The sequence below is a fragment of the Mastacembelus armatus genome, chromosome 4, assembly GCF_900324485.2.
Source record: "Mastacembelus armatus chromosome 4, fMasArm1.2, whole genome shotgun sequence".
Lineage (NCBI taxonomy): Eukaryota > Metazoa > Chordata > Actinopteri > Synbranchiformes > Mastacembelidae > Mastacembelus > Mastacembelus armatus.
The window spans coordinates 5,549,433-5,570,896 of NC_046636.1; the positions used below are offsets into that span (position 1 = coordinate 5,549,433).

General features: G+C 39.0%; 1 protein-coding gene across 7 annotated transcripts in view; it reads left to right on the forward strand.

The window, feature by feature from the left end:
* The window catches only part of lrp8 (low density lipoprotein receptor-related protein 8, apolipoprotein e receptor), a 134,058-nt gene that overhangs the window by 76,272 nt on the left and 36,322 nt on the right, over positions 1–21,464 (forward strand). For all 7 annotated transcript variants that reach the window (XM_026323235.1, XM_026323239.1, XM_026323237.1 and 4 more), the window contains exons 4-6: positions 5,494–5,622; positions 17,572–17,946; positions 20,862–20,984. In XM_026323235.1, the coding sequence (XP_026179020.1) occupies positions 5,494–5,622; positions 17,572–17,946; positions 20,862–20,984 (627 nt within the window). The remainder of the gene's footprint in view (positions 1–5,493; positions 5,623–17,571; positions 17,947–20,861; positions 20,985–21,464) is intronic.

Genomic DNA, 21,464 nt, shown 5'->3' on the forward strand with positions numbered 1-21,464 from the left:
GTATGTTAGAGGATAAAAGGGGCACAGGGCTGAATCTGTAGGGGTTTGTATGTCTGTATATATTACAGAAATGGAAGCTGAGGGATGAGGTCTGACCTGATCATCTGGCCAATTGCATTTGTTTCTTTGCTTTACCTTGATGTACCCTGGATTTATTTACTGACGTGCATGCTTGCTTTAACCCTGTTTCACACTTCACACTGTTCGATATTGTAGACACCCACATGGGGAGTAACCACAACACAGCTTAGCTGGAGTATGGCTACCATCAGTTCCTCAGTTGGTATTTGCTGTTGGCCTTGACAATAAGCAAGCTAGCTGACTGCTAACAGCGCAATGTTTGTTTCTGTGTCCCATGAGTTTTATAGACCATGAAATATTCATTCAGTGCAAAGTCTTGAGAATAGTCAATTCTGTTAAATGTCCTTTGAGTGGTAGTGGAGAAACTATAAGTAGGTTTTGCATGTGTGTGACTGTGTGTAGGAGTGTAATTGATGTATCTGTTTGCCCTTGCAGCTGCTTTCATGAGCGCCTTTATGCTTTTGTGTTCAGGGTATAAAACATAACTCACCACACTTCTGTGCAATATCACTAAAATGTTAAATGATTCAAAATTGTACCATCTGACATTAAGTGTGTTATTAATATTATGTATTGGGGCTGGGTTATGTCTAATGAAACCACTTCACTATTAAGGTGCAGAGAAAGAAACCATTCACTCACAAAATGGCACAAAGCTATATAATTAATCTTTGCCAAAGAGCATTAAAAGAAGTCTGGTGAATTTTGGCAGCAAATTGTTTGGTGAGATGAAACCAAAATAAATTTATATGGATCAGATGGTGTCCAGCTTATTTAGTGTGGACCTGGCCAGGACTACTAAACTGGTTTCATAGTGCCAACTGTGAAAAATAAAGGTGAGAGTTTGCAAGAGCTGTAGGGGAGATAGCATATGAATGCAAAGTTGCATAATTAGATACTGAATGAAAAGGTGACTCTAGTGTCTCAGGTACAGTAGCTGAATTAGGAGAGCTACACAGTTTTGTTTTTTTTTTTTCAGCCTGTCAGTAATCCTACAAACACTGCAAAAATCACTGAAAAGCTTTTAAAGAAGAAAAAAGTGCAAACTATTATGGCTATATAACTGTTATAGTTTGCACTTTTGCAGTTTGCAAACTATAACCTGAGTACAAAGTATGCACTTTTTTCTTCATCTGTGAAGAACTGCAAAATTACGCCATACGTTTATGCAAGATCATCCATGCCCAGGACGATTGAGTCTGTCACCAGAAATGAAGGCAGTCATACTGACTTTTGTTGCACTTGGTCTTTAACTATGGCTCTTTCATTATGGTTTCATTGTTCAAGTATTTCCTGTTTATGGGTGTCCCTGTCTTAGTTTCCTTATTGGTCATTTCATGTTGTCTGTAGTTTTGTTCTTTATATACACTTCTGTAGTGAGAGTGACAGTAGGGTATTGGACATGCAGTCTCAGATGTGTCCCCAGCTTACTGTCAATAGGCCCATCAATACCCCCCAGTTCCTGCTCTGCAGCTGCATACACCTGTCAGCATTTACTGAAAGGGGAACAGAGAGAGAGAGGACAAATCTGCACTACACATTGACTTTCAGTTGTCTGGCAAAGTTCTTTAACTACAAATACATTGTCAAAACCCTCACCATCTGGATTGGCAGGGTCAAAACACAAGCTAGATAGAAATACTAGAGCTAATTTTAGTTTTAGTCCAGATTTATTTTTTGGTTTTGCTTTTTCTTTGTCTGTGCAGACATGGTGGCTGTTGTTGACTATACTAATTGCTTCATGTATTACCATTGCAGTTTACTCAAAACAAACCCCTCTGGCTTCTGCGGGTAATGTAAAACACATCTCTTAGTTTGCACAAACCAGTTTTTTTTTTTTTTTCATTCAATGGCAATACTCTGGATGATTGAGCAAAAGGAAAAGCCTTTTATAGATTACATGCATGTATGGGTATATCCAGTGGGTACGGAAAGTATTCAGACCCCTTTAAATTTTTCATTCTTTGTGTCATTGCAGCCATTTGCCAAAATCAAAAAAGTTCATTTTATTTCTCATTAATGTACACTCAGCACCCCATCTTGACAGAAAAAAACAGAAATGTAGAAATTTTTGCAAATTTATTAAAAAAGAAAAACTGAAATATCACATGGTCATAAGTATTCAGACCCTTTGCAGTGACACTCATATTTAACTCACATGCTGTCCATTTCTTCTGATCCTCCTTGAGATGGTTCTGCTCCTTCATTGGAGTCCAGCTGTGTTTAATTAAACTGATTGGACTTGATTAGGAAAGGCACACACCTGTCTATATAAGACCTTACAGCTCACAGTGCATGTCAGAGCAAATGAGAATCATGAGGTCGAAGGAACTGCCCAAGGAGCTCAGAGACAGAATTGTGGCAAGGCACAGATCTGGCCAAGGTTACAAAAGAATTTCTGCAGCACTCAAGGTTCCTAAGAGCACAGTGGCCTCCATAATCCTCAAATGGAAAAAGTTTGGGACGACCAGAACTCTTCCTAGACCTGGCCGTCCAGCCAAACTGAGCAATCGTGGGAGAAGAGCCTTGGTGAGAGAGGTAAAGAAGAACCCAAAGATCACTGTGGCTGAGCTCCAGAGATGCAGTAGGGAGATGGGAGAAAGTTCCACAAAGTCAACTATCACTGCAGCCCTCCACCAGTTGGGGCTTTATGGCAGAGTGGCCCGACGGAAGCCTCTCCTCAGTGCAAGACACATGAAAGCCCGCATAGAGTTTGCCAAAAAACACATGAAGGACTCTCAGACTATGAGAAATAAGATTCTCTGGTCTGATGAGACCAAGATTGAACTTTTTGGCGTTAATTCTAAGCGGTATGTGTGGAGAAAACCAGGCACTGCTCATCACCTGCCCAATACAATCCCTACAGTGAAACATGGTGGTGGGAGCATCATGTTGTGGGGGTGTTTTTCAGCTGCAGGGACAGGACGACTGGTTGCAATTGAAGGAAAGATGAATGCGGCCAAGTACAGAGATATCCTGGAAGAAAACCTCTTCCAGAGTGCTCAGGACCTCAGACTGGGCCGAAGGTTCACCTTTCAACAGGACAATGACCCTAAGCACACAGCTAAAATAACAAAGGAGTGGCTTCGGAACAACTCTGTGACCGTTCTTGACTGGCCCAGCCAGAGCCCTGACCTAAACCCAATTGAGCATCTCTGGAGAAACCTGAAAATGGCTGTCCACCAACGTTCACCATCCAACCTGACAGAACTGGAGAGGATCTGCAAGGAAGAATGGCAGAGGATCCCCAAATCCAGGTGTGAAAAACTTGTTGCATCATTCCCAAGAAGACTCATGGCTGTACTAGCTCAAAAGGGTGCTTCTACTCAATACTGAGCACAGGGTCTGAATACTTATGACCATGTGATATTTCAGTTTTTCTTTTTTAATAAATTTGCAAACATTTCTACATTTCTGTTTTTTTCTGTCAAGATGGGGTGCTGAGTGTACATTAATGAGAAATAAAATGAACTTTTTTGATTTTGGCAAATGGCTGCAATGACACAAAGAATGAAAAATTTAAAGGGGTCTGAATACTTTCCGTACCCACTGTCTACTACTGTATTATATCAAAAGCCAGTAGAGCTATTAACACTGAACTGGGATGAAAATTATTTTAATTTGTTTTGTTATAATCAATGTGAAGCTCTTGCTTGTCTGTATTTAGTCATTTGATTGACAGCTGATTCATGACTCCACCTTCCCAAGTCCCAGGGCCCAAAGTGGTCAGTCAGAGAAATGACATCCTTTTAACCCTGCTGTCATTCAGGCTCTTTGTGGACTAAACCCCTGGAAGGGTCTTTCTCTGTGTGAGCTTATTTTACAGTTAGATAGTCTCTCAATATCCCTTGCACTCTGCTAACCCACACAAAAAAAACACATATACACTTAGATAATGGCAGATAATGTGAAACACGAGACCAGTATTATCTATATGTTTTAGTATTGCCAAGGCACACATTTAAATTGAACACTAAGCCAGATGTCAGATAATTCATTGCTCTCCTTCCTCACATTAATACACCTACACACCTTCTATTGGTATTCATATTCGCACCATCACATTGACCAAAAGAACTGTGTTTTGTGCATTAAAGACACAAGTACGTGGAGGCACACACAGTCCATTCAGTCCCCTTGGCGGTAATAATCAGAGTGTGCTGATATGGTGTTTGCTCGTTCACTCTCTTAAAGGGGATTTACAGAAGGCTTTTATTTTTTAAAGGCTGAGGGAAACCTCATTTAGGGGAGAGGCATTGAACAGATGCTCGCACAAGAGCTTGATATTCAGTTTGAGTAAGAGAGACAAGGTAAGGTGGGAGTGGTCATCCAAAATCAATACCGAAAAAAGACAAGAGAAGAGATTAATCCAAACCCAGAAACTGTCCAGTTCCATAGAAAAATGAATACATGAATAACCACTTTTTTAAAACAGGAAAATCTGGCAACCTAGACTGTACAGTTGAAGAAAATCCTGGCAGTTACTACCTGCAAGCCTGACACTCCCAGTGTCCCTCCACGAGAGACAGCGTTTGAATGGCAGAAATTTACACACTACTGTAAAAAATAAAAATGAGAAGAAAGAAATATGAGATAAATAAAATAGAGAATGAGACCAAAATGAGTGAATCCCATAGGTGCTATTGATCTGTGTCTGCAACAGACAGACACATATACAAACACCTGGGCTGGTTGCCAAGAAGCATGCTCGTGGTCAAATATGTATAATTGATGGAGTTGAGTTTGACACAATGCCGTAACGTAATCTGAGGGTTCGGCATGTGGGAAAAGGAGGCAGGGTGAGGGAGTCTAGTTTGCAGAAAGAAAAGACTAATTTTCCTTCTGGTACCAACCTCATGCATTACATTTTTACCAAGAGGGGCCACTTCCTAAAACTCTCACTTCATCCAGTTTCACTGATTTTCACACACACAAATAAAAATAAGAATAAAATAAAGCCTGTACAGTATGACAGTTATGTTCTGAAGTGGCTAATATTTTAGGCTGTAGAGCATCAAGAAATTGTTTTGGGTTTTTTTCAGGTCTTTTTTGGTTTGTCTATGTGGGTTTCCAGGCTTTGTGGCTTCCTGACAGTGTTTTTGCTTCTTTGTTCCTCTGTCACTGTGTGTCTAGTTTAATTGCAGGTCTTTGAGGGGGAATCGATTTGAGCAACAAGATAACTAAGTTATCAAACTGTTTCATTGACTGGCTGTCCCTTCTCTCTCTCTGTCTTTTCCCTCCTCTGTATTTCTTCATTATACTCTCTGCCTTCTTTCTTTATCCCTTTTTGCTCCTTTTTTCTTCCATCCATCCCCCCAACTTTCTCTCCGACTGTTCATTTTCCTTTTCCTTTACTAATCTTCTCTCACTGTTCTTTCTCCCTTGTTTTCACCCCCACCCCCCTCACAACAGACCGAGAGACCTGTCCGCCAGAGAAGTTTGATTGCGGTGGGACTGCCAGCAAATGTGTTTCGTTGTCATGGCGATGCGATGGCGAGAGGGACTGTGAAAACGGGGCAGATGAGGAGCAGTGTGCTGCAGGTAAGTGGGTGATGGAAATGTGAGATGGAGGGGGAAAGAATAGGACTGAAAAGAAAAGAAGGTTTCTTAACCTGTCTGTTTTCCATTCTGGGGTTCATTTGAATTCACCTGTACTTTCCTGTCTCAGCGGAGGTCTAAATTTGAGATTGTGCAATTCCCCCAATGGTTGTTGGCAGCAGAGGTGATGAAATTTATTTTGCACCAAGGGCTCAGTTGTTGTTTGTTGCCTGCATGTCCTCGCTTTAATTAATACAAAATACAAACTTTAGAACTTGTATTTTTCTACCTCAACTCAACAAGACCAGACTTGTCATTTGACCTATGATGTATCACTTTCCATAGCAACTTGTTATTTCGGTTCTTAAAATAATTCAAATTCAGTTTTTGACAGTTTATTTTTTCAGGTCCTGGGGTGATGAGTAATTCTGTTTGGATCTAAAAAAGCATATTAAAATGTAAGAATTGAGGATATGTAGCTTTTAACCCACATGTTTTCTGTATATTTTCTGTTATTGGGTAGTTGCATATTTTAAGATTCAGTTAGGAACTAGTCCAAACTGCAGTCAAGAGTATTTTTAGCTCAGTGTCATATCTACTAACAAAGTAGAAGTTGTATCTCTTCATTTACTTATATATATATTTTCTGTTATGTGTCTAGAAATGTCAAACATGATCTGTTTCTCCTGAGCTTGTTCTGTTACTTGATGAACTGAAAATTGGGAATATCAGGTCACTCAGGACACTGGGACAGTTAGGCCAACAACGTTTTTCCTACGTCTACGTACCATAGATGGACTGACATTCAAGAACATACTGACAGTGAAGCAACAGTCTGACACATTCAATAGAGCCTTTTTGTAAATGAGTGTACAATGCTCAGTCAAGTGTATCATGCACAGTGTGCAGAGGGCATGGTTGCCAACTTTTACTGTTTTAGGAGTCAGAGGCACATGATGCACCTACAGTACAGTGTGCAAAGGGGCTGCGATTAGGAATAATCGTGGATATTAATGAAAAACTGCACGTGCTGGTGAATTGTAAGCAATTGTATTTGTTCCTGTCATTGCTTCGTCACATCAGTGCTAGCCCACTATTAAAACATACACATTCTTACAAGCATACAGAACAATTCTGTGGTCATGCACCCTTTCTTTTAAGAATAAGACTGGATTCTTCAAATAAAAGAAAATAAAACAAGTTCACACAGATTTTGGTTATAAAATGCAGTATACATTCCATGCAGCCTATTCATTGTACAACACAACACTTTTCCATCTTGGTTTCAATCATTCTGCGAGACTGGATGTCATATTTCAGTATTGGTTGTCTAATGGTGAGGCTAAAATCTTCACACAGTGCACACACATTGAATAACTTTGTAGAACAGCCATAGAATAGCAACCCGGATAAACACAAACAGACACACACATTGCTTTATCTGTGGAATCATCACACTTCTGTATAGTTATGTGTACTTTTGTCACATTTTGTAGCCTCCATCCTCACAGCTGCTATCAAGGCTATAAGAAAGGCATTGATTTTCTTCAGAGTAAACATCTGGCCTACAGCATTATTGATTTTAAGCCCACATCACACACACACACGCACGCACGTATACACACAAACACATACACACATGCAGACACAGCATTTTTTTTTAAAAACATAGATTGCCTGTAATATCTGCCCTTTACTAAACCTGCATTCTGTTAAACACAAAAAGAAACCACTTTAAATGTATATGTACAGATACATCAACACTATATTGGTTTCAGACTTTCAAAGTAATTACATTTTTGTGTGTGTGAAGGTGAATTGATTCAGGCCAGTCTTTGTCATACTCTGGCTTTCTCCCACAGTCCAAAGACATGCAGTTTGGGGTTAGGTTAATTGGTAACACAACATTAGGCTGCACATACAAACACATATAAACATGCACACTGTAAGATTGCATGTGGAGCTCAATCTCATGTGTGCAACCAATGGTGTGTAAAATACTTAGTGAAACTACTACTTTTAATGAGCTTTACCCAGTCGTTGGACAATTTAGATAAAAATAAGATCTAAAATCTTAAGTCAGATTTAATTAAGATGCAGGGCTAGCATGGTAGTCAGAGACATGGTAAAATGAACGATCACATGCTGACAGTAACTGAGGTGCACTTTAAAGGTCTGTTTTTTTCATTGCACTGATGAACCATTTTCTGTTTCTCCTCTTCCATCTAGTACTCTGTACATGGGGGGTGTCATTTTCTTGTACTTTAACTGACACTGGGGTTCTGATGTATAGTTTAGGTCTTAAGTCTATTAGCAGTTATTTTTAGATTAGAATGCATTTGTGTTGTGCCAGAAACACTTTATTTTCTCAGAATCAAACTGATAGATACACCGACAATCGAAATAGAAAATAAATAATGCAGGTTTGGCACTATCCTCATCATGTGAATAGTTGCGTGTCTACCATACTTTCACTCAGTTTCACAAAATGCAGTTAACATCCCTTCTGCGGAACAGCAGCAGCCTGTCCAATCATAAACAGCACTTGAAAGGTTCCGCTTTGCTGATATAAATGTTTTTAATACTCAGAAAGTTTATTTATGGTATTTGATTCAGCTGATGCAAACACATGAAATTTATCTCAGTTTTGCCACCTTTGATAAATTACATTTTCTTGAATTCTGTGAGTAAATTGTTAAAGTGCAGGCTGCTAATACACAGTTATTACATTAGGGAGTTTGTTGTCGTGAACCAACGAAAACAGCCGCTGTTGATTTAGTCATGTATCCTGAGCTGCCACTGCTCACATAACCATAGTTTAGTATAAACTGCATTAAAACAATAGTGTTTTCCATCTTCTCTTCCTTGCCCACCACTGACACCTGCACTTTTTTATTCTTCTTTAATTCCTGTGTATTGACCAGGGGGGCAATCAGACACCGTATGTTCACATTATCTGACGTGTGAGCCTCTATCCCTTTAACATAAGCTTTACAATAATTCATAGATGTTCTGATGATAATTGGATTTCCTGCATGATGCCTTGAATGTGTGTTTGTTATAAGACCCCTGCTGTTACAATGACCTGTACAGATTTTTGAACTTTTATTTAAAAATGAATGTGGCAGTGATGCGGAAAGATCTATGTTATGTGAGTTCAAATATAGAAGTCCATTTAAAAAGACACGCAATGGCTCTATTTGCACTTAGGCTTTTACTCAAAGCATAAGTGAATTTTCAATAAACTGTAGACTTAATTAAGAATTAGGCTTGATAAAATACCAACACTTCTTCACCTTGTTATTATCTTAAGGTAATGAGGTAATGTTATGGGCAGAATTAGTAGTCTTGCAAAAGGACAGACAACTTCAACAATTACTAAAAGCTATTGCTTATACTGCTCATCACTTTTAGTATGCAGCGTTCAATGTGGAATGAATATGTAATGTGTCCACTGTATGTGGCATGTATGTGTATTATTATGTATGATGCCTTTCTTTATTTTCTGAATTTTGGTTAAAACAAAACAAAACTAACAAGGTTAGTATTTCTTACTTAGTGATTCTTTAAGACCAACTGTTATTACAAACTTTATCTTTATAGGACATTGAACAGAGAAAGACTATACAGTATTAAATAAATGAGCAATCATGTAGTATATCATTCAAAGCGTCATTTAAGTTGCACTGATTTCCTGAGCTGTTATTTTATTTCATTTATCAATTTTGTTTTGTAAGTTCGAATATTTATAGCCAAGTTCTCTGTTTTCCCACAGATTAGTTTTTTTATCAGCAAAAGTTTGATGGTTTTCTTTTTGAATGCTGTGTTCAGTGAAGCGATTGCACCAAACTAAATTTGATTTTCCTTCACAGTTCTAAAATCTAAGCCCTCAGACAAATGAGAAGAATAATCTAAACGAAAAGAAATGAGGAAAATCACCTGATGTGTACACAAAGCATATATATCAGGCATGTCACTCTACCTTCTCCCTCTCCTGTGGTTCTGCACTCTTCCTGTATTTCTAAAACAGAAGCAGCATACAGATAAATCAGGCAAACACAAGCATAAAACCTAATCATGCTGTAGCAGTTACATTTATTATTCCTGGAAATTGATTTATTCTTGATGTTACAGATGCAGATATAGCAAAGAAACAAAGTTGTACATACAGATAACAAAGCACAGCTATGTGACACATTTAGAAACGGTGTACTGTATGAATAGCACTGCCACACTGGCTTTCTGGTAATGCCAATAATAATGCACACCATTCACAGTTAACTCAGTCAGTTAACTCAGACACAGTCATCAAAGTCTTTGTTGAAACAAGATAAATAGCTGCAATAAACTAGATATGCAAGTTTTATTTGACATTCTAAACTTCATGGTAAATAAGGTTAACATTAGCATGATGAAGATTCATCAGCATGCCAACATTAATGCTGTTATTTAACCCTTCCGATCCATCCTTTCATCCATCGCAGCACTTTCTTCTTGCACCTCTGATCTCTGCTCCTCTCTCCACATCTCCGCCTCCTGCGGCAGCTACGACTGATGTACAGCTAATGTTAATTAGGGCTGCTAATTGAGCATATCCAAATGTTGAATAAAACATGGATCCAGGAAGAGAGGTTCTTTTTACTATGCTTAGAGGAGGCCTTTGAAGAAAGTTTATGAGTCTTTAATGAATGTAATGTGGAATCATGTTTGTTTAGGAATACCGCCCCTGCTAGCTGGGTGCTCACATGCTTCAGGGTATGTGTGTAGGTAAAACAGATTATTTTCATGTTTGGGTAAAGGGAACACTTTCATGATGGATGGTCCCCCTCGTGTTCACTGAACAGTAATTGAACATTTCTTTTTTAAATAGATAAAAAAATATTAAGCAAACTATAATTGAAAATTGGACTTTATTGCTTATAAATCTATGTGTAATTTCAACAAATTTGATCAAATTTGTGTGTGGCCTGTTGAGGTGCTCATTCAGCAAACACAGGAATAATCAATCTTGCCTGAGGTCAATCATCGAAGAAGTTTCCATTTCTACAAAACTTAATAACAGTGGATGGGTGAAGGGTTAGGTTTTCTAGTTATTTTTTTTCTATCAACCAAAATCTATAGTACAAAGCTCAGACTTAAAGTATAAGACTGTTGATTTTCGGTAAAAAGTTATTTTAGATGCTATCTTTTAAGGTGCCTTTTTCTTTCTGGCTTTGCTTTGCTTTTTACAATCAGATGTGTTTCTTTTCTCTGCAGTCATTCCTCACTCCACTGATGCTTTCAGTGCTCTGTGGGCTCGGACAGAAAGTGGGAAACAAAAACAGAGGCATGCAGACAGAGACAGAGTGACAGTAGTCAGAGAGACTTCTGCAGGCTCTGGGGACCTGTTGCTCTTTTCACCAGTCTGCAGCTATTTTACATTACAACAAGCTGCTGCTGGATCAGTGCCCACCAGGGATATGTTAGTTGATGTTTTATAGCAGGTTAGTGCAGGGTAGTGTAGGAAGCACTGTGTTTGTGTGGATGTGCACTGTACAGGGAGTGCTGTTCTGGGAAGATGTAGAAAGAGGGGAGTGAGAGGTACATCTAAAGGATTTGTCAAATGTAAAGTTTGCCAGTAGGCTAGAGTACTTTCTTCATGGAGGCAGCATCCTAAATGAACCAACAGATACCAGTTACCAACAGATTCAACCTCCACGTAACAAACATGTAAAGCTGCACATACTAACCCCCAGGCAACTATACACATGAAATATACTGTATGCCTTTTTTAGGCAGGCTTGCAGTAGGCTACTGTAATTGTAAGCGTGTGTATATGTATATATGAAAATGTTGTGTATAGTCATGTAGACCATTTGGTTGTAGTTGTGTGATTTAACTGTTATCTTGCTCTTGCTTTACCCACTTTTCCATTAGGTGGCTGGTTAGACATAGGGTGCTAGCCTCTTGTCTCAGAGTTCCTTCCCATTACGTTCTCTTTCATTTATAATCCTTTGACTGCTCTCACCGTATGCGTAGGTGTAATGTAATGGAGTCCCAGCACACAAACAGGCTCACTGTGCACCCAGAGGCAGTTGCACTTGCTTCACGCTCAGGCAAACTGTTTTTTTTCCAATGATAGCATTACCCATTCCACTTTCACCCTCAACACCCTACCTTCCCCTGCACACACACACACACACACACACACAGTTCAGGGAAGTCTGATCTTGGTCTAAAATTCAGCAAGGTGATAATACAACTTTGCACCCTCACATAACATAGAAGCACCAGAGAGGAAGGATCTGTTGACTCAGCTGGTTTTCTGGCCAGGGACCTACTGAAAGCCAAAGTCCCACCACTCCATTTCTGCTAGTAGCTGATGATTACGAGTGTGTACTAGCTACTAGCTACTGCACCTAATCTACCTAAAGCCAGGTGCCAGTAAACTGTGACAAGCTTGGCTTTTACAACAACAGTTATGTAGTAAAGCAAGAAGAGCAAATTCTGTTAAATAAACATGGTTTCTTTGCAAAGAGCTCACACATGAAAAGTCCATCATAAGGCTTTTTAATGGTATTTATGTCAAGGTCATGCAGCACCTTTAGTAAAATGCAGGATTACATATCTTTTATGAAGAGTGAATCATCACACATAACCACAATGACCCATTTTTAATGTATTCATAGATTTATTACTTAACAATGAAGGGAAGGAATGCAATTGTGTGTGTGTGTGTGTGTGTGTGTGTGTCTGTCTCTGTCTGTCTCTGTCTCTGTGTCTCTGTCTCTGTGTCTCTGTGTCTCTGTGTCTCTGTGTCTCTGTGTGTCTGTGTGTCTGTGTGTCTGTGTCTGTGTTTCTGTCTCTGTCTCTGTGTGTGTCTGTGTGTGTGTGTGTGTGTGATAACTCATCATCTCCACTCCGTCTCCACTCATCATGAAGGTGGTTAGTAGAATGTCTTTCCAGATTAAATAGACAGTCCCAGTCTCTTCATCTAAGCTGCCATTTTACCTTTATTCCTCCAGCTCTGCTGCCACACTACACCAAGGGCTTATTTTCAGTGGTACTCAGTTTGACATGTTTTTACTCTGAACAAAGGCAGGCTAACCTGCAGAGGTCAACACAAAAATCTCTATTTGGAAGATTGTAGTGGACATGATGTTGAAATAATGTTGTTAGTGTTCCAGTACTTTTGTGATTCACCTAATTTTATTATTCATTTAGCACAAATGTTAATAGTGCATTGTGTTAAATGCATTGATTATTTTTTTATTATAGGTCAATCAAGATGAATGGTTGTTAATAGTTAATAAGTATAAATTTACTCCCTTTTCTTTGTTGGTCACTAAAGTGAAATGTATTCAGCAGCAGGAATTGTTTTGTCCCTGAGGTCATGGCTTTCTTCCATTAAGAGGAGATAGCAGATTTCACTGAAGAAAATCCTGCATAATGTTATTTAAGTCATGTTAAGTGCTGGCATTACACATTTGTGCTATTCATTTTTATGCAGTATATAATAAAGTGCAAAATAAACGTTGTTTGACTTCACTAGCAGCTCCATCTTGTAATGTATTTCTTTTAATCGCTCAACTAAAAGAGATGACTGATGTGTTAGATTCCCTCCATTGCTCCCAACAGTCAGCTCCGTGCCTGGTGAACCCCATTTGGCCAGGCAGTTGGAAAGTGAATTTCTTCAGAAGTTGCCTTCTGTTTGTCAGGCAGTGATAAATCTCTTCTGAAATTCATCTCTCCTCACTGTGTATCTGTCTGTTCCATTAGGAAATGAGGATCCACTTTTATGTCAGAGAAAGTCGAAGAGCTGAGGGCTTAGGGCCTGTCTGTCTGGTGGTCAGAAGTGTGTGTGTGTGTGTGTGTGTGTATTACTATCCTGTGGCGCTGATGCTTCAAAGGTCTAATCTATCCAAAGCACCGATAAACACTTTGTGAGAGCCCTGGAGAGAGAGGGTATGTCAAGTTGTCTGTCTGTCTTCACACAGTCGAGGCCCCTGTGGCCCTTGTGCAGAATATATTGCATCAAATGTGTGATCTAAAAGGACCTGTCTTCTCTCTTGTACCCCCTTACCTCTTCCAAACAATCCCTCTAAATTAAGACCCCGGCTAAGTGGCAGGTTAACATTTCTAGACCAGTAGAACATCTTTTTGCAGATGGGAGGATGCCAGTGCCTCTGGCACTCTACCTTTGATGGTCTGCTGCTTTAATGATATCAAGGGTAATGGTGCTTGATACACAGCAAATGCTATTAGCTAACTGTCCTAAAAACACTGACTCAGTATATCCAGATGTGTCTGAGCACTAAGGATCTGGGGACTGCCAGAAAATGATGTGAAATGTTTTAATTTACTATGTCAACCTTTTTTGTGAACCTACTCTAATAATTTGTGTTGCTTTTATGCATTTTAAAAATAGGCACCCTGTAATAGCCCTCAAAAGAGGGGTTATCAAGTACTTGCACAATTATTTTATCTCTAATTCTGCACTTGAGGGTATATGTGGTGAAGTGGGTCAGTGATCGTTAGTGAGACCCAAATATAGAGCTTGCTTGCTGTTTAGAAAATGTTGCCCCATTAGTTTCAGTCTATCTCCGGTCACTATGCATGCAGATGATTGTCTTCCATTGACTGCTGGAAACAGTGAAAGTTATTTGCTCCGAGTGAATATATGATAAATCACCATTGCTAGTCTGCTGTTGTACTTCTTTGTATTTAGTAATACGTGCCAAGTACAGGGCAGTCTTGTTAGAGATGGCATTTAGCTTTTTCAGGTAAAATAGTGACTTATTTTTTTTGAGTACATGACATTTCACCTTTGTTTCGGTGACGTTAGTCCTGTTTCAGTAGGTTAGGCTTCCAGTGGAGAATGAAGTGGGTAAAGTGAGAAGTCATGTTACAATACTAGTCTCAGTTTACCTTCAAACCAGCAGAGCTACAGGAAATTCCTGAATCTGATGTCCTACCCACCTATGACAGTTATTTTTTGAGGCACTGGGCGTTTATACTCCACAGTCCTGATGAAAACACACACTGAAGTGTTTGATGTGTTTGGGACTGTCGTGTTAATAAATACTGAATAGCTGAACAGAAATGTTCTTTCTTATTTGGAATTTTTCTTCTCTCCCATCAGTCCTCATGAATATAGATAGTAGTTTGTTTGGAATTACCCTTGTGTATCTGACAGTACAAGGCATGCTTGACTTAAAACAGATTTGTTTTTATTGATGCTCGAATGTGATAGATAAGACACACATATTGATGTCCCATAGAGTGGATGAACATGTTGCTCTGTCTGCTGCATGGCTCATTAAGCCTGGTCTCTACTGAAATGCCTTCAGGTGTTCCTGTATGTTTTTAACTGATTGTAGAGTAAGCCTGCTTTTGTTTTTGGTTAAATGTGAAAATTACACATTGCTGAGAAGTGAACATTTTATTTCCATTTCTGTGTTGGAGCTGATGTGCGATCCTCAGCTTGCTTTTATTAGAGGCCACCTAGTTTTTAGGCCAGTGGATGCATGTGGGCAAAAGTGTGTGTATGCTTATACACACATGTACATGCTCCTACACCATGGCTCAGTGGCTGGCATGTTAGACGAGAGGCTGATTGGATTCCATGCTCTAGAAACATTAAATCCAGTGACTCATAAAAAAAGGTTGAAGTGAGGTGCGTGTGCATGTGCGTGTGTGTGTGTGTCTTTGTATGGTTATCTTTGTGAGGACCAGTATGAGGTTTAGACTGAGACTTTCCAAAGTGATGACAAATTGACCAGGTTTTCACTTTCTGATACACTTTCAATGGGCTATTTGGGTTCAGGTATAGAGTTAGATTTAGGTTAGGGTCAGGGTAAGGGTTAGGGTTATTTATTTTGTTGTAATGTTTGAGATTAGGATAAGCTTCTAGGATTCATGGTGTCAATGAGTACAAATGTGTGTTTATGTTGTTAGCAAGTTTAATTGTCCTTTGGATCAAGGTCAATGAGCTGTGCCCTATCTCCCTGCTCCATCTATTAGCTGTCCACTGGTGGGTCTCTGGATGAATGGATAGAAGGGTTTGACCCTGAGTTAAACACAATCACCTGCATGTGGGGAAGATATAATCACTTACAGATTGCTGGATACCTATTTGAAATTGCAAATGGGAAAATAATCCATTGGATAGATGTCTTTAATTAACAGTCAAGGGCCCACCTCTGTAATATAATTTGATTTCTTTTGTTTGAATTTTTTTGAGCTTTAGAGCACAATTCACTTGAGTTGAGAATGCAATTTTTTTTGAAGTAGGATTTTGAGACATCCTTTACAAGTAAGTTAATAAGTAACACATATCCTGTCTAATATTTGCCTTCTCTGTTTGTCATGATCAGTTTTTGCATGTGTCTGACTGGCATTATTACACTTTGAGATGAAGCAAAATATGTTTTTCATTTTCCTAAGCATAGCATCACTTGATGTTTGTACAGAAAGTTTTTTTTAAATAATCACTTTATAACTTTATACAAACACCTTAGATGACCCTCCAACCACCTGATGCCACCACTGGGATGCTGCTGATGTTGTTTATGTGCTCATGTTAATTAAATTACTTAGATCTGAGCAGGGGTGATTAGCATGCTAGCAGTAATAGCTAGCAGCGAATCCAATAGCCTATTATCATAATGAGTCCCTTTGGCACGCTGAGTGGGTTGGTAAAAGAGAGAGATAGTAAAGCAGTTATGTCGGTTGCCCAGAGAGGAGTGTTACATCAAAGGACAAATGTTTTTTTTTAGCAAAATAGATTCTTCAGATTGATTTGTCCAGCCTGGCTTGAATTAGATAATGCCATTACTGGAATATAGCAAAGGGGACACACACAGCAACACACACACTCTCATAAGAAATACATAAAATAGCTGAAATATTATTTATTGTACTTTCGAGTTTCTATCGGTCGGAATTTTGTGCTACTGAGAACAATGAAACAAATACACACACAGATAAATATACACATAATTATCTCCACAGGTATCGTGTGTACAAATATTCACACACTTACATAAACACACACACACACTCCTGGCGGGTGGGGTGGGTGGGTGGGGTGGGTGGGTTCTGCACTGCGGCAGGCCCTGGCAGCTGTGCCCTCACTCTGCTCATTATACACCTGTTTCCACATACTTTACCTCTGCTGCACATATGCTCCCTACCTTGTGCTAAATATGGTCAGCACTATGTCTATCTGATGTAATGTAATAAGGGCACCAGTCATTGTTTAAAAAAATAGAGATTTTGCAGTTGCAGTTGAGATTGTTATTTTCTTTAATAATACAAAATGTATATTTTTGTCATGGAAGGTTTTTCTCATACCAATTTTGGCTGCTTCATTCCTTCTTATTTTAACAGCCCCTGCACATCCTCTTTTGTCCCTCCACTTGCTACAATTTGCTCTGTCACATTTCCAAAGTGTGTGCTATCAAAGACTACTTCTCAGCACTATGCACAGTCACCAGTTTGACTTCAGATCAAACTTTTCTTTTACTTTCACCAGACACCAAAAGCCCAAGAGCAAAGGCAGAAGATCTGGAATTGCCCTATGCTCATTAACTCTAAATTTTAACTCCAGCACTGTTTTTGATTCTATCTCCAGAGAAAGTTAGACACATCATTGCATATATTCCTACTACCCTAAGGAGTATAAATATATGCAGCAGTAAGTTAACTATATCTGTCTTAGGTTTTCTCTCATGTACTCCCACATCCTGCTTCCAGAAGGATTTCAAGTGGATGTATGCTTCATTTGACAGCTTATGTTCGTTTCTAAAATTAATACTTTTATTATCTATAATGATTTATGTAACGGATTATGTATTGTAAATGTGATATACACTATAATAATTATTTGATTATAAAATCTAAAAGAAGGAAATGTTGGCCAAGATGTTCACTTCCTCAATTTTCCTATCACATGTCCCCTTTCTCTTGTAGATGCCAAGGCATGCCCCTCCAAAGATTTCCAGTGCCGTAATGGAAAATGTGTGGCACCAGTCTTTGTGTGTGACGGGGATGACGACTGTGGGGATGCCAGCGATGAGGAGAAGTGCTCAGCTCCCACCTGCGGCCAGCATGAGTTCCGTTGCAATGACTCTGAGTGTATCCCTGCCCTGTGGAGCTGCGATGGTGACCTGGACTGCAAGGACAAATCAGACGAGTCTATGGAGCGCTGCAGCCGCAGGACAGAACCCCAGAAACCTCGCTGTCCAGTGGGAGAGTTTCAATGTGGGAGCGGGGAGTGTATCCACATGAACTGGAAGTGTGATGGAGATGCAGACTGCAAGGATAAATCTGATGAAGCAAACTGTCGTAAGTAAACTGCGCATACATACTGATGAGTGGGTGGATAAATAAGTAAATGTATGTACAAGTAAAGAGATCAATAAAGAGATCAATAAGCTGTCATTTTAATTATAATCAAGAAACCCCAAAGAGACCAAAGTTATCCTATGTTGCCACAGCATCATGTAGCGTTTGTCATATTATTCAATTAAAGCAAACAAACTTGTTTATTCTAAACAGCATGCACACCATGACTGCATTTTCAGTCACTGGAACATCACTACACATGCACAGGGATGTAGCTTCGCTAGTTTAATAAACTAAGAATAATCTTTTATGTAATTTATTTCTTCTGTGGCACAAAGGCTGTGCAAAGTACTTGTTAGGATGGTCAATTCATTGTGTTATTACTGAATTTCATGCTAATGATAAAAGGTTAATATCCCATCATAGCCTTTAATGTAGGAAATTAAGTGATACTAACAGTAATGCATGTTGTGTTGTGGAGCAATGGCTCCTGTGTGTGACTCACCACTATTAAGGACCATATTTCAAATACTGACATGCCTTGTATTGTGAACAAAGACTATGTGACAGACCTTGTGCCGCCAAATGATTGAAGGAAGATCAGTGCTAACGTTATCATGATGATACATAATGTGTGTTGCCATGCAACCATGTCTACAAGTAGAAGGAGAACCTCTGAATCTCTGTTTGACCATAAGTGCGTGTGTGTGTGTGTGTGTGTGTGTGTGTGTGTGTGTGTGTGTGTGTGTGTGTGTGTGCGTGTGCGTGCGTGCATGCATGCATGCGTGGGAGATGAAGGTCCTTCATCAAGAGAGACCCCCATCTGGTCTCCTCTTCACACTCCTACACACCACTTAGGGAGATGACAGGCTCACACATACTACATGATACAAGCACACTGTGCTGACACACACACACAGAAGCTTTCAAATGTGTGTGTGACATGGAGATCGTGCCTGTGGTTATGCATACAATTATAGGTTTTTATATACATAAAGTAAAATAATCATAAAGGTACTCCAGTCTAACCCTAAAAGTAAATAACCATACATACCAAAGCACACACAGTTGTTACTATAGTCCATTTACATATACAGTAGTGTACAGTAATAATACTATTCAAAACGCTCTTATCTTTCAATGGTTCTGACTGTTGAACTCCAGACACAATTTAACGTCTTAGATGTGCACTGCATGATGGGATTGTTTTAGCCTGACAAGGATGACAGTGTTAAAATTATGCAAATGAGCATCAGAGTCATAGTATTTAGTATCTTCCAAACCTTCCTGGTCATTGACCTATATTCTTACTTCTGTATAATCTATTCTGGAAGGATAAAATGTGACTTTTTCAGGTTTTCTAGAACTATCTTTCAGCTTTGCGGTGCTACTGTACCTGAAATTATTGTTATAGGCTATCCTCATCTTTAAATTTTTATGAATACTTCTTGTTGTTGTTAAATATGATTGACAGGTGACAATTAAGTGGTTTCTTTTCTTTGGTTTTTGTCCTTGTGTTTTCCTTTAGTTTAATATTTTAGTTTAAGATATTAACCTAGAACAACCTAAACAAGCTTGCTAACCTCACTACTAAACTACTGTTTTCTAGGTCTGTGATTAGCAGTTTTATTTCCAATACTATTGAAAAATACACAGTAAACCCAGTAATTGCAAAGTGATTTTATATCTCCACTATGGTCTCTCCTCTTCTTCCTCTTATTCTATCAAGATTTGCCCGTTCCAACAGACCTGCGCCCTGATTATTATCTTCTGTCTTATGTGAAACATCTGTCTTAATAATCTTGTGCTATTTCATGGACATGCTGAGACAAGTGACTATGAGAAGGGTGACAGGAGGTTAATGTAGATGAGAAATGGTCAAATTGTATCTTTCGTTTATTCTCTCCTTTCTCTCCTGCCAACATTTGTGCAGATGGCAATCCATTATTATGATTTTTCATCCTGGAGATTTATCATAATTAGCTCAGCTGAGATCCCAATCATTTAACTAAAAGTATCAGCACATTTTGTGATGCCACAGGATTAGGGCTCCAACACTTAACTGATTTTAGCATTAACGTGTTTGTTTTTATTTTTTGTTTAAGTAGGAGAAGTATCGTTCAGCTTACCTGTGTGTTTATGTGAATGCGCACATGCTTCTGCATATGTTTAGTCATTTGATTTGTCTGTCTTACCTACATGTCATGTGTAAATTTGTACTCGCTTGGTGTGAAGCAATGTGTGGCTGTGTTTTTGGCCATATTTCCTAATGTGTGAGTGACTGTGTGCTGTGCATTTTTGTGGCCTCCACAGCCATTGATCATGTCTGTCTTCATTCCCTAGGTTGAGTCAGTCGAAAACACAACACATGAATAATTAAACAGCCAGTTAAAAAGACAAATGAGTTAAATCAACCTGCCCTCTGCCGTTAGAGCGAGCACAAACAAATGCCTGTATATACTCACATACACATGCTGTACTCAGTAGGTCACTAGATGTGGGTTTTGCTCAGACAGTGAATGAATACCTGCCTGGTTTTAATCTATATTGGGGGATTTTCTGCAAAGGTAAGGTTGTGTATGACTGATTACTGTTGGATTGTAAAGCACTCTAAGCTGACCTGATAAAGAAAACAAAGCACTATACACACCTACACATCTTCAGAGATACAATAGAGGAAGAGAAATAATGGGCTGAATGTGACTGTCTATACTTTTGAAAATAATTTGCTTTGGTGTTTGGAGCATTTGTGTTCATGAGACAAATAGATGGCACAGGATTTTCTCTGTAATTATAATGTTACAGCTCCTCCAAACTAATATAGTGTGTGTGTGTGTGTGTGTGTGTGTGTGTGTGCGCGCGCGCGCGTGTGCGCGTGTGTGTGCGTGTGTGTGTGTGTGGTCTGTGTCCCTCAGCCCTACTTACATGTCAGCCTGATGAGTTCCAATGTGGTGATGGCTCCTGTATCCACGGCACCAAACAGTGTAATAAAGTTCATGACTGTCCTGATTACAGTGATGAAGCTGGCTGTGTCAATGGTAAGTGTCACATTAGTGTAAAAAAGAAAGCGTGTAATATGCAAAGAGCTTCCTAATGAACAGCAGTATACTACACCATTGTCTCCTTTTTCACTCTTATTTTGTAGGCAATGAAACAATGGCTTTTTATCTGAAGTTGTAATAAAAATCCATATTCTATTGCTGTGAAACTGGTGAGGCAAACCCCACAAATTTAATCTCTGCAAATCATCAGCTCGTTATACTTGATTTGCATTAAAAATGTGTCCAATTAGGCCACATCTTTAATACTTTTAATGAAATTCAGATGGGGTATACTAGAGAGTAGCACAGACAGCTGCATTGGCTGCACTACCAAATTCTGCTCCATTAGAAACTGTTTAAAGAAGTACACTTAGAACTGCTAAATAAACATTTATAGGAATGGAAGTGTAAGAGACTCCTAAGCCAATGACAATTGCTAACAGATATATTGTTATTATTATTAATATTATGAATTAT